The sequence below is a fragment of the Cystoisospora suis genome (genome assembly GCF_002600585.1).
Source record: "Cystoisospora suis strain Wien I chromosome Unknown contig_2140, whole genome shotgun sequence".
Lineage (NCBI taxonomy): Eukaryota > Apicomplexa > Conoidasida > Eucoccidiorida > Sarcocystidae > Cystoisospora > Cystoisospora suis.
Genome location: NW_027154939.1, coordinates 2,202 through 15,114, shown reverse-complemented (window position 1 = coordinate 15,114; position 12,913 = coordinate 2,202). Strand labels below are relative to the sequence as shown.

General features: G+C 55.3%; 1 protein-coding gene across 1 annotated transcript; it reads right to left on the bottom strand.

The window, feature by feature from the left end:
* Positions 1–3,921: 3,921 nt before the first annotated feature.
* Positions 3,922–12,495, bottom strand: CSUI_004538 (t-complex protein 1 delta subunit). The gene is made up of 13 exons (XM_068064726.1): positions 11,572–12,495; positions 10,790–10,885; positions 9,859–9,911; positions 9,438–9,527; positions 8,735–8,893; positions 8,159–8,308; positions 7,596–7,767; positions 6,882–7,072; positions 6,165–6,332; positions 5,984–6,070; positions 5,107–5,234; positions 4,676–4,767; positions 3,922–4,368 (listed from the first exon to the last, which is right to left on the bottom strand). The coding sequence occupies exons 1-13, from the start codon at positions 11,594–11,596 to the stop codon at positions 4,157–4,159; spliced, it is 1,623 nt and encodes a 540-aa protein (XP_067923293.1). The 5' UTR covers positions 11,597–12,495; the 3' UTR covers positions 3,922–4,156.
* Between the last annotated feature and the right edge of the window lie 418 nt (positions 12,496–12,913).

Below are 12,913 nucleotides of genomic sequence, written 5' to 3'. Positions count from 1 at the left end.
GGGGTGTGCGAGCCCTGCATTTGCGACATCACCACTTGTTAGTTTCATTACGGCAGTAGCGAAGGGCACGGTCATCGTTAGTTTTGTGTTAAAGGGGATCCAATCACCGTGTACAGGCTTCCGATCCACGCTAGTCTCTTTTTTGCACAGGCGGTTATGACTTACCTTCATGGTTTATGAACAGCGGCGACAGACCAGACAGCAGCAGTACTCCGTACATCATAGCACCACCTAACACACCGCCAGGCAGCAGTTCGCCGGTGTGAGTGAGCCCGAGGGAAAATGCCACCTGAACGCCGTGCAGCCGCATACATGAAGTCGGGCCAATGGGAAAGCAGCAAAGAGGAGCGTGCCACAGCTAAGCAGAGCATGTTTCGCGCGGTGTGCATTACTCTTACCATGATCAAGGGAATCAGCCACGGCCAAACCGCCCACAAGGACAGGACGAACCTGAAAGTTGTCAGGACGGACAGGGAAAGCGTACCCGAGTATGAAGTCAGCATCTCGTCGTAAGGCTCCGGTCTGGAGACTATCGACTTACATAATCTCGCTGACTAATGTCACGAATCCGAGGAAAGGAGTCACCCTGCACGGACCAACGCACTCGGGACACCACTTGATGCTGAAGTATCACGTGTAGTGTTGCTTGGTGTAACATATGCCAGCAGCGGTCTCACCTTGGCAAAATGTCATCATCATCTTCCGAGACTAAGAAGGGACGGCAGACACCGATGTAGAACACAGTGAGGAGGACGATGCCAAAGCCTAGCACCCCGAGGTACAAGGGCGACCTGACGGGACAATTTCCGGAAGGGCACAAGTCTGGATTCCCCCAAAGACTCGTGGCCGAGTTTATCGTCTTGCATCCCCAGCGAAGTTATCGACAGGGGTCCCAAAGCCGACTGCAAAGCTCAAGGCTTGCCCCAGGTAAATTGTATTGCGCGAGCCGCGACCTCCTGCCCATTTTGTCTCGCCTCACCTATGTACGGCTCGGCATGTCCACACGACGAAAAAAAAATTAGTGTAATATAACAAGTATGCTGCTAGGGCAACCTGCGGAGACACACGCAAGTCTCAGGCCTGACTGCCGGTGTTGTGTCCTCGTTTCAGCACGCAGGGCCTTCTTGTCAGCGGAGTATTGTGTCTCGAAAATAGCAGCGCACTGCAAGATAGCTTGGCTGCAGAAGCTGCTACTTGAACGTCGGAAAAGTTTCTAGTGCACCGATCGGGGCGGCTTCGCGCATTCCCTTCGATAGGCCACCGCCACATCTCCGCTGAGACCTCGTGCTCGTTGCTTAGCCGCACCCAGAAGATTGCATTTCCCTTTATCCAAACTAGAGAAAGGAGAGATGGTAGCATGGGCAAGTCGTCCTTCTCCGGGAATTCCAGTTCAGAGTCTGTGTTCTGTGCCGCAGCAGGCGACCGGAAGGCAGAAGAACAGTTATCGCGCAGCATCACAGGGTTTATGGTGAGGACAGTCCGCTGTATTCAAAGGACTCCCAAGGAGCAGCTGACAGACTAACGAATTCAGCCTCTAGCCCGTAGAGAACATCCTGGATATACCTGTGCCCAGTCGATTTCTCCTTCTGAAGAGAGCATGTCCCCATCTTCGGTCTCTGCAAGGAACTCCCCTCCGGTGGAAGAGTCTGGCTGGTTGTGAAAGAGGTGACCACAGTCGGTTGTTCTCCACATCTGCAACCGTAAACAGCAACGTATACACCGCAGGCGGAGTGCTCGACACACAGTGACTGACTGCATACGTGCCTGACCACATGCCAGTCCAGTTCCTCAGAGAAACTCTCCTCATTCTCCCTCCACTGATCTTCCACAGGCTGAAGCTTTCCAAGTACCCGAAATAGTTTCTTGTAGAAGGTACCGTAACACTGTTGGCATCCTGCGTGCTCCCATAGTCCAGTAGTGTTCCGAGCCAAGCGGTCGGAAGCCGTACCGGAGCAGGTTACAGTAACAAGGAGTCTTCCAACGCCGGGTTTCTCTGTTGTCAGCCGTCCGGTCCTCACTCGCGTGCCGGGGGTTGCCTGTCCATGTGCGTGACAACAACGCATTTCTCGCTGCACATCCTCCGCCTCTGGAGTGACATCTCCAGAGGGGTGGCTCCAGCCGCGACTTTCCCGTGGGGCGCGGCGGCGCTTTCTAGTGCTCTTCGAGTGTAGTGCCGGGGCTCTAATCCACCGTATAACGGGCACGGACCTGCACCGGGACTTTGCTGCCTGGAATACGCGCCCCCGGAAACGCCGGTGGCTTTTTTGAAGTACTGCGGCAAGGGTACCTGGAGACTTGATTTTCGGAGGTTCTCTATCTCACTACGCCTTCAGCGGTACCAATACCAGAACGTACCAGAGAAACTCGTTCTCCCTCAGACTCATAGCCCAGGGAGAAGACGAAGCTGCAAACTGGCAAGGCACACAGCCCTTGGGTTCGCGGAGAAAATTGCATCACCCCCCGTCACAATAAAAAGAAGCACTCAAAGAGTTTTCTGACCTGGACAAACGCTTCACATGACCTGGGACGGACTATAGCAACCTCAGGGCGTAGATGGGGCAAGGACCTGGTAGTCGTGTTCCCAAGCCGTACCTATGGTGCATATGCTAATTAATCTAACCGAGAACGCGAGCTCGGCCTCCACTACAGAATCAGTCGTGGCAAGGCTCGTCTCTTCGCACACCACCTAGAAACAGCAATCAGGGAAGAAGCGGAGCCACCCTGTGCCTCAGTCTCCTGAGGGCGGCTCGCTGTGTCGGCCGGAGCCCGCCACGTGTAACGTCAGGCAGGGAAAAAGTCCTCCCAAGGTACTGCTGGAGGTGAAAAATGTGTTCTGCTCGGCAATTGAAGGGGGTACAACTTTCCTCCTCAGGGCGGATGGTGTAGTGGTATCACGCCTGATTTGCATTCAGGAGGTCCTGGGATCAATCCCCGGTCCGTCCACTTCAACGTAACACCAAGGGGGTACAACTTTCCTCCTCAGGGCGGATGGTGTAGTGGTATCACGCCTGATTTGCATTCAGGAGGTCCCGGGATCAATCCCCGGTCCGTCCACTTCAACGTAACACCCACCCTCATTTTCATCTGCCCCGCTTTACTACGGGTTGCTCATGCAGTCCTCACTTTTCCAGCTGGCCAAGCACTGCCTAACGAAATTGACTGATGCCGTCGTAGGCTCGGCTCGTCACGCCCCGGAGGACTGGATCGCGTTCTTATGGTCCGAGGTGCACGAATCCGCCAGGGGGGCTGTCAAGGCGCACTGACACGCACCACCTCTTTGCCCACAAAAGTCGGTGTCCCCTAATTGTCGCACGCAAGTAACCTGTCTCGGGCGCCAGTGCGTGGTCTCATCAATTTGCTGCGCCGACTGTTCTTTTCTGTGGAAGCGATCAAGTGCCCTGCACAAGCATCCCTAGTGCAGGACGCAAGCATTCGTGTCCTGGCGAGCGGAACGCCGCGCCACTCCAGTCCTATTTACGTGTCGCGCATCTTCAGCACATGCCCAGAAACCGATCTGCTCCGCTGACAGCCAACGAGATTTCGAGTGTCGGGGAGGGGCGTGGGCTGCTCTAGTTCGGTGGTATGTGCTGCGCAGCTGCATAAACAGCTACCATATAACGGGCTGCACCGGGCGCATCAATGTTGAAAACATGAGCAGGGACAAGAAATGAGACCCGCAGCATTTCAGCACTCGTTTCCGCATAATAGAGACTGTCCAGCGCTATCTGCTGTTGTTACGTTTGTGAACAACAGCAGGGCAACACGACAGTGCCAACGCTGCGGCCGGACACACTTCACACGGTTGTCTTAACGATAAGCAGTACCATGAATTTCCCCCCGAATAGGAGACCTGTTTCCCAACTGTCGCGACTCTTACAGGTAGTTCCGCATTCTGACCGGCTCTGAAACACCGCGCATCCCCGCTGGAAATTCTATCAGGCATCCGGGAACAGACCACCTGCCGTGGGCACACGGCCTGAGCTGCTGTGGAGTGACGAGAGGTTTTGTCAAGAGTTATAAGAAAAAGACATCTAAGAATCAGCTTCGTGCAGCTGCCACAAGGAACGTCGGGAACGTGCTAAAAACAGATGACTCGCTACACAGATTCTGCGTGACAGCCCTCGGGAAGGGATTTTCGAGGTGGGGCACGTGCAAATCATCTGCACATGACAATATCGTCAATCTTAAGTATCATCATCACTGCCTCGGTTGCAAGCTTCACAGCGCTGGAGCTGACTAGAAGCGGCTGCAAGACATTGATATCCACCATGTTCGAGACGCATCCCTTGCGTACGTTGATGCCGACCAACTTATCGCCCTCAGCGTGTTTCAACTTCAAGTCGGTGACGATCTCCAAAGGGTGAAGGCCTACAGAGAAGCCAATAATCCAAGAAGCGGTGTCTTCTCCGCAGCATTGCACAAAAGGACGCATACAGGACACGTGGCGAGGCACACGCGGCTACGTGTTGCCAGATTCGAACGAGGCGGGACCATCGAGAAAGCAGCAGCACATCATCGAGGGTACCCTTTTCGGTCGCCCGCGCCGCCACCCCTTCGAATACCCCTACACTGGAGACTACTGCTGCCGATACGCCCATAGTCTTCTGCGCTACACCCCCATGGTACCGGGGGCGATCCCTCGAACCCCAGTGTATTCGCCATTGCACGCGCTTACCTGCGTTCTCAGCAAGTGTGTACGGAATCAGTTCCAACGCTTCAGCGTACTTCTTGACACACAGCTGCTGAACGCCAGGCAAAGTGCGAGCCCTGAGAATCAGGTGGGACACAGAAGGCACTCCTGCATCGGTCCTCAAATGTACCCAACGGTACGCTCCTCCTGACCGACATCCTATCCGCAACGTCAGAGCGACGAGCTCTGATTTTTCTCAAGCTTATAAAAACGCACTGCGCGGAAACGGCACACCTACCGTCCTAACAGCGTATGTAGACAGAGTCTGTGCATAGCAAAAACTCGCTTACTACATGGACGTCGCTGGGCGTGTCAACAGGAACGCTCAGCGAATTTTCTTTACACACACACGCTCCAAAAAAGCCGCCATCCGCCATCGGATGGTGCTTCCCATGAACTCCCACGATAGAACTCACCACTCATGCAGTCTCAGGGAAAGCTCTGCCTCTACCGCGCCACCACCAGGGAGGAGCTGTCTTCTCTTCACAAGGCATCTCACGACACAGAGAGCATCGTGCAGCGAGCGCTCCGTCTCATCGAGCATCTGCGCAAACAGAACAACGCATACGACGCCGCATCTACTTCGAGTTAGCGTCGACGCCAGCCTTCACAAGCCGACGTCCGTGACGGGTCCCCTTGGATCAGGGCAGATTGTGAGGAGTCACAGCCAGGACATCGAGTCGACAACCAACGAGGTGAAAAACGTAAGGAAAGAACTTTCTGCGACTGAAAACGAAAGCTTCTTGTGAACACACTTTGTGGCCGTACACGCGTACAGAGAAAAAGGGTATCGTTTCTGAGTGAGCTCCGATCACGGAGGAAATACAAAAACAGACACCAGATCTGTTTACCCCAACAGACAGCGATTCAGAAAGAGGCAGGCCTCTTCCGAGTGAACCGGTAGCGCAGGAACCTACGGCGCCCCCCTGCACTGGCGGCCGCCACAGCGGCTCCGTGAACTACACCGACCTACTCGTTGGTCTCATCAATGCGGCTGAAGAACAGCTGAGTGGGGATCCTGTCTCAACAGCAAACCCGCTTCGGCCTGTGTTTGACCGAGGAGACCCTCCAATCCTGATCCACAGCGTTGATCCGTGTGGAATTTCCCTCGCGGAGACTCCTAAGGCTACCAGCAATCTAGGAACTAACGCGGGCGACACGAGACAGCAACGAGGAAGTAGAATCTCATTCCGAAGTGGGGTCTCCCTTACTCGTACCCTACTGCGCGAGCTGCAACTGAGTCGCGCATTAGCCCGGCCTCGGAAGGGCTAACTCTCCTCAGGCGAGACATACCAGGTTGTTCGAGGCACGCAGCAGAACAGTGACAGTGTTCTTGGCATTCACACCGGTGATGCGCACGATGTGCCCACTGCCAGGGACCTGTACAGGAAAAAGGGAAGGCAGCATCGTTTGGTGAACACACACCACAGCCGAAGGTATCGCCGCTCTATCTGGTTCAGAAAACAGAGCTTACAACTTCATCCTGAACGAGCTCGGCATGTCCGAGCTTGTCTGCAGTGAAGTGGTCCAGAGAAGCGACGGGCTGGCACCCCAGAGTCCGACTGATGAATTCTATTTCGTCCCTCTCGATGTTCTGCACCACCAAAATCTTCGCCTTCGCTAAGTAGTCGAGGGACAAATCCTGAGGGGACGAATGACAGGGTCAGAAAAGGATAGTCCACAGCGAGCTAACGAGTAAAAGCCCGCGGACGCGGCAGAACGGCAAAATTACGGCACAACAGCTAAACAGAGATGCCATTGCTTGGGCCAGTCTGGACAATTTTTTTCTGAGGGCCCAGTGTGTCCTAGAGACTGCTAGCCAACACAAACAGAAAGAACACCCGATATGAGGACGGGAAGCAAACCCCTTGTAAGGTTTTAGAAGAAACTTTAGCTCTTAGTCGGACCCAGCCAGGACGCAATAGCCCCGCAGAGACCTAGGCACGCGCGTCCAAGCGGCCACCAGGGAAATGACAGCTACGACGTCCATCGGACGCGGCCTCTCCAAACTTCCTCAGGCAAAATCGATCCGTGCCCGCCTCGTCTGCCTCGAAAAGATTTCCTCTGTCAAGAAACGTCCACGTGAACGAGCAAACTACGGCATACCCAGGATACACTACTATGGAGACAAGCACCGGAGAACCCATCCGGCCGGACAGCACCAAGCTTCAGCGTTCGAAGCCCGACATACATTCACAGCATCTCTGAGAATGCTTTTCTGAATTAGAAGAACGTTGCAACCAGTGGACGCGATTTGTTTGACCATCTTCGCAATCAAAATACGCTCCTCCCGCAGCATGCGATCCATCGCGGTGTAGTCCTTGATGACAATGTTGTTCTCCATGTCCGTCTTCGGCGCCGAAAGGCAGAACTGGATCAGGCCTGAATATCGCAGCGTAGCTCCGAAAACAGCGTTCACGAGATGACCGAACAGCTCACCGCGCCCTCCCGCTGACATCGGCTACAATTTTGCTACGAGCGGGTGCATGAAGTAGATATCTTCAACAGCACCGGGTGGATGCACAGGCGCATAACACTGAGGATGGAACAAAAGCGAGTCACCTGCATAGCTCCATTCAAGATGGGGCAGTCGTCCTGTCACTCGGCGACGAATCGGAATCCCGCTGAGTACCTCTGCTGTGAAGTGCCTCAACACTTTCGACACTTCCGGCGCGGATCTCAACCTCACGGCCGATAGAGCATGCCCGACACAACGACACGTCGGCACCGCGCCACCGTTGCTGAGTACGGGTGATGGGCCACTGTAGGATTCTAGTACCCTACTCAAAACCAGAATCAACGCGTGACCAGCACAGTTTTTCTGCGTGAGAAGTCCTATACTTCGGGATCGAAGGGGGGAGAGCAGCCGCTCGTTGAGAAGAAAAACGCGCAGGAAAGTCCTTACCAATTTTTGCGTTCTGCACTCTGGATGGTCCGCCAGCTCTCTTGGAAATCTTTTGCTGGACCATCACGATGCCCTTGACCAGCTCGCTCTCATCGACTGTACCTCCAAGCTTCTTCACCACTCTGATGTCGTTCAGATCTACGTTGGTGCAAGACGCTCCCTCTGGAAGGACCTGCACGCGGAAGTGCAAAGGCAGCTGGTGACATCTCACGCTCTGGCGAGGAAAGATTTTGAGGTCTAGACTACTTTGTGGTACGACAAGGCAAGTGCCTAGCAGCGTCCCTCTACGATACCACGCAGACACGCAGCAGACCCTCGTGGCCACGCTATGAAGATGCGAATTCTCCCGCTTCACATGCCGCCTATGCAGCTGCAATTCCCCCCACGCCTCTGCCGTGTCTTGTGCTCTTCCGTGGCTCCGGCCTATTCTCGCCAGCATCATCAAGGAGTGCACCCCACGCTAGTGCTTTACCGAGAACGCACACCGCACACTCTACACACCGTCATAACCCCCAACCGGACTGTTCCTGGCTCTCGCTGCCGTGTCCGTATTGCCGTATTACCTTCGTTACTGCATCGACAGCGATCGGGGCCAGCAGCTTGGCGTTATGGCTAACAACCTTAGATTGGAGAGAAGTCGAGGCGATCTGTATCAGCCTCTCGCGGTCGCTGAGCTCAACTGGGACAGCCATTGACTGCAAAATGTTCTCAGCCTGAAAAAGGAGTCCAGAACAGTAACGGTACCACAAACGCCACATGCAGAGTTCGTGCCACTGGAGCTAGCATGTCCGCATGAAAACTAGACAACGCCAGACTGCGATGAAAGCTTGCTGGGAGAGCAGAGAAAAATGTATCGGCCTCGGTGTAACGGAGCCTCCAGTCCGACACGAGCTTCCACCTGCTTGGTAGGCCGGAGGCATTTAGCTACCGAACACGTCAACGACAACGAACAAAACAGTTCACGCCGCCTGCGCCTACTAGAAGGCTGGCGAACAAGGCTCCTGCTGCTCAAAAGAAGTATATGCTGCATAACAGATCTCGTGAGTGCAGGCCAGATGGGTAAAGTGAAAGTTTCATTTGCACGATGGAGACGTACAACGACGACCAGGAACGAGGCACACAAACAAATGTCGCCACACCTGCTTAGCGGCCTCAAGAAAAGAAGACGCAATGAGCTGCGGATGCACGTCTCGGTCGAGCAGCTGCTGGGACGCCTCCAGGAGAGCGCCACACAAGACAACAACGCTGGTGGTTCCATCTCCGGCTTCCACGTCCTGAGCTTTGGACAGCTCCACCATCTGAGAGACAAGACAGTCAGCAGCCAGCAGAGACACGCGGGTTACCCCAAAGCATGTAACGTTTGTCAGATGCACTGAGTCCTCCTCGGTTGTCCAGTGCGAGCACCTAAAACTGCAGCTGAACTTGTTCATCGCGCAGGCGGTCACCAGTGCAACCGCGGTTCACTACACGGAGCGCGTGCGCTCTGGCACTTTCACATAAGCTAAACTTTTCTCTTGTATCACGCGGTCCAGCTCTTAGTGCGTATACACTCGGGGTTGTCAGGGTGCCTCACAGACAAAAGCATACTCTCTGTCAGCAGAACACCGACCGCGGGGCCCTCCGTCGATGAATGCCAGCCAAATTCGTTGAGCAAGCATAGTGAGAAGCGCTCCCGAGTAGAGGTTCCTGAACGGATCTAGATTTACCTTTTCTATTGAGAACCGAGAGCATCGGGATCTATCCAGCTACGATTCTGCCCCGACCTTCACCCGCCCTCCCTGGATCTCAGTGTAAAACTGCACTGGAGTCAGAATGACCACGAGCCCACTGATGCGGACTCACCATTTTGGCGACGGGGTGCATAACCGCCATTTCATTTAGAATTGTTGCTCCGTCGTTGGTGATAAGCACGTCGCCCTTGGGGCCCTGAATCTGAACACGACAGCGGACAGCGCAAAGACGCGCTACGACCGGAACAACTCGATGCGGAACCCCCGAAACGTCGTACATCTACCAATACTTCTCTACGTACTTTTTTGCCTCGTATGGATAGCTGCCTGAAACTGATCCCCTGACTACCAAAGCGGGCTGACAAGGACAGCGCAGCCGACGCATGCGTCCCAAGATATAGGGAAGCAGGAGTGAAGAGGCTTCGAAAATCCGTCAGGAAGGGACGACACTTCTCTGCTCGACTCGTACCTCGCCAACACTGTCGGAGAAGCGCTTCCACTGGGGCTGACAGTCTGTCCTGACGTGGGCTTACCATCTTGTCCATGCCCCTCGGGCCAAGACTGGTGCGAACCGCGTCGGCCACAGCTGCACAAAGAAGAGAACACGACCGAACAAGTCCCTGAGACCACGAAAGAACATCGTGTTGAAACTTGTTCTCGGAGAACGAGCAAGGACCACCCCTTTGTCTTCGGTCTCTGAAGTTAGACGCTTTTGGAGGCGTATGTCCCCCCAAGGCTGCCGGCCCAGCCAGAGTCAGCCCTTGGAAACCCCAATTAGACCCCAGATGGTCTCGCACACGCGAAAGGCACACACGTCCGCCAAGGACTCCCCCTTTTTCCCAGTGTCTTGTCCTCGCTCAATGGATACGCAATACCGAAGATGGCAGTGCCGCGCTCGGCCCGGGGCTCCCGAACACGCCCAAAACAGCACCTTACGCGCAAACTGGTCCCTACACAGCACACTGGCGCAGATCCCTCGGAAGTAACCTCGGCAGGCGCCTCGAATAAACACATGCTTAAAGCGTAAGAGATGGGGCCGCCAAGGCAAAAGCCGTCATCCTCTCATGGTTTCATCAGTTCCAATCTCTGGACATCTTCACTTAAACTGACCGGCTTAGAATGTACCGTGTGCAGGAGCCGTGAGAAACAGTTCCACAGGCGCGAAGACACAAGGCAAGCAACACGATACAGAAATTAGGCGGATACAGGATTGAAGCCGTAAGACCCTCAGAAGGCCCATAGCCTTTTCCAGGAAAAGTTGACAGAGAGAACTCCCACCCGCGATGCGCCTCCTTGTCTGGTACCAACGCGAGGGAAGAACTAAGACAGAAGCAGCCAGCGCTCTATCAAAGACAGACCTTTCATCCAGTGTGCGGGGCAGCACGTGAGTAAGCATGTGTCAGGACTCGAGCAAGCATAGATTCTAGGGAAATGGACGGTCAAAAGTACAACAAATTCTCTCACCTTTGGCAGCAATGATGTTCTGTCTGCGTATATCCTTTTGTTTTTCATCGTGAGCCCACATGGGGTCATGTTTCCCTCCCGAGCCCGAGGAGGCCCCTGAGCCGACAAAAAACAACGACGGTCACACGCGTCACACGGCGTTAAACTCTTCGTGCTGGATGTCGAGAACTAAACGACGCTTCCTCACATGCGTAAGAGGATTTGTCTTCGCGACTTCCTACCCCGTGTAACTGATCAACCAGAATGACGAACGCCAGATTCTTTACCTCCACGTGTCTAGGCCGAGCCAACAGATACTACGCCGAGAGAAACGGCGAAAGACTTCACGCATAGATACCGGAGAGGAAGCGGGATCGACGCTAGCCATGTTTACGCTGTGGCGCCCCACCGGTGTCAAAAGGGGGGCGGGGACCGTCCGTGGGCGCTGAGCACGCTACAGCCGCGCTTCAGCACAAAGAGAGGGGTTGGGGACAGAGGAGGGCGGGGCGCGGGGTCGCGGTGACAGAACACAGCTGTTCCTGCCGGAGAACGCTTTAGGAGGGGTGAGAAAACCTAGTTGCTCGAGATCAGTGCAGGGGGCACTCATGCAGCTCAACGCGGTCGTGATGGTGGCCCGTACTCTGGAGTCTGCGGTGGGACACCGTCAATTGCCTGGAAAATAGCCAAACCGATCCCAGATTGGCGTCCGCCTGTGAAATCGAGACGCGGGGCCTTACGCAATGAAGACAGAGTTTGCTCTGGGCTGGCGAGACTTCACACGGGAACTAGACGAAAGCGCTTACCCTTGGAAACGTCAGCGGCAGCCATGGCGGGGCGTGGCAAGAAGACGAGCTGGGATTTCTGCTAGTGCAGAGCACTCGAACCACTGAGGTGCAGGCTGGACGTGGTCACAGCAGTCGTTGCCGGCCGCACACAAGGGCGAACGGAGAAGGGGAAGCGTCTGCGCCGCGCAAACGCTACGGAAGCAGACAGGTATGTAACACTGCACAAGAAAGCCCACGCCTGTCCGTCAGCAGCTGGTGTTGCTTCGAAGAAAGCTCGGGAAATTGACGTAGCTTCAGAACGCGCGCATGCGTGCCCGAAGGGGGAAGCGTTTGTCCAAATGACGATCACATGCAGATCGCAACCCCGCAAAAATGGACCTCAAGGATCTGGGGGCGGAAAGCTCGCCGGTTTCGCTGTCCTGCTCGCACAGGGGGACGTCGGTCGAGTGATCAGTATTGACAGGAACCTCTGGTTTCGGCGTGTAGCTCCTTAATGGAGCGGAACAGTTTTGAGGGGACCTCAAGGCTTCCCCAATAGGACACCTGCAATGACAGCCTTCTTCGGTTCCATTCTGACTGCGCCGAGCAACCAGCCCTGTCCGTTGCGTACACTGCCTCTGCCTACTGTCCAAAACACACGGCCCCCGATATCGGCCGGGGCATCGATGGCTTCTCTGCGGTTTTCTCACCGAGGGTGTCTCCCTGGCGCGCCCCGAGCAGTGGTGGAACCGTCCTAAGATCTGGCATGGAACTGCCCCATCCTTTGTGCGCTCGTGGCCTGGACCTCCACTAAACTTCGGGTACGTCCACCCGTGGCGTGTCACCTGTGTCTCCAGGCTTTTTAGCACGCTCCTTGCGTCTGGCCGCTCGCCACACTGGCCCTGTCGTTTGTGCACTCCGCGCCGCAGCTCTGAGGTACCGTTATGCTGCCGGGGAGTACCGACGCACCGGTACAATGCCAGCGACGCGATTGCCCGCCGTCGGTTTGTGCGCGGTGCCGCCCGTTGCGTGTGGACGCCGACGGACTGGTAAAGACGTGTCTCGATTGGTGGCCTAGTGTTGAATTCATAGTAAACCAGTGTTTCGAATCAGGTAGACAACTGTTACACGAGCCGGCAGCGCAGGGTCCCAGCATCCCTGCAAGGGAGGATGTGGTTTTCTTCTCCCGCGCAGAGTTACCCGACGTCTCGCCAGAATCACGGTTGTCAACCGGTCGCTCGCAAGGCGCTTCAGCAGCGACGAGGCAGTCCACGAAACAGGGGCGTACCGTAGGTTCCTAGAAGAATGGGACTGCTAGCTACCGTGCGACAAGATGTGTGCCATACGAATTTTGGCTGCGCTACGGGATCTGCTTAAGCGG

Coding starts and splice junctions, on each gene's coding strand:
- CSUI_004538 (XM_068064726.1), bottom strand. CDS start 11,596: ATGGCTGCCGCTGACGTTTCCAAGG. Junction 7,073..7,595: donor AGTGCAGAACGCAAAAATTG/GTAAGGACTTTC, acceptor TGCGATATTCAG/GCCTGATCCAGTTCTGCCTT. Junction 6,333..6,881: donor TTCTCAGAGATGCTGTGAAT/GTATGTCGGGCT, acceptor TCGTCCCCTCAG/GATTTGTCCCTCGACTACTT.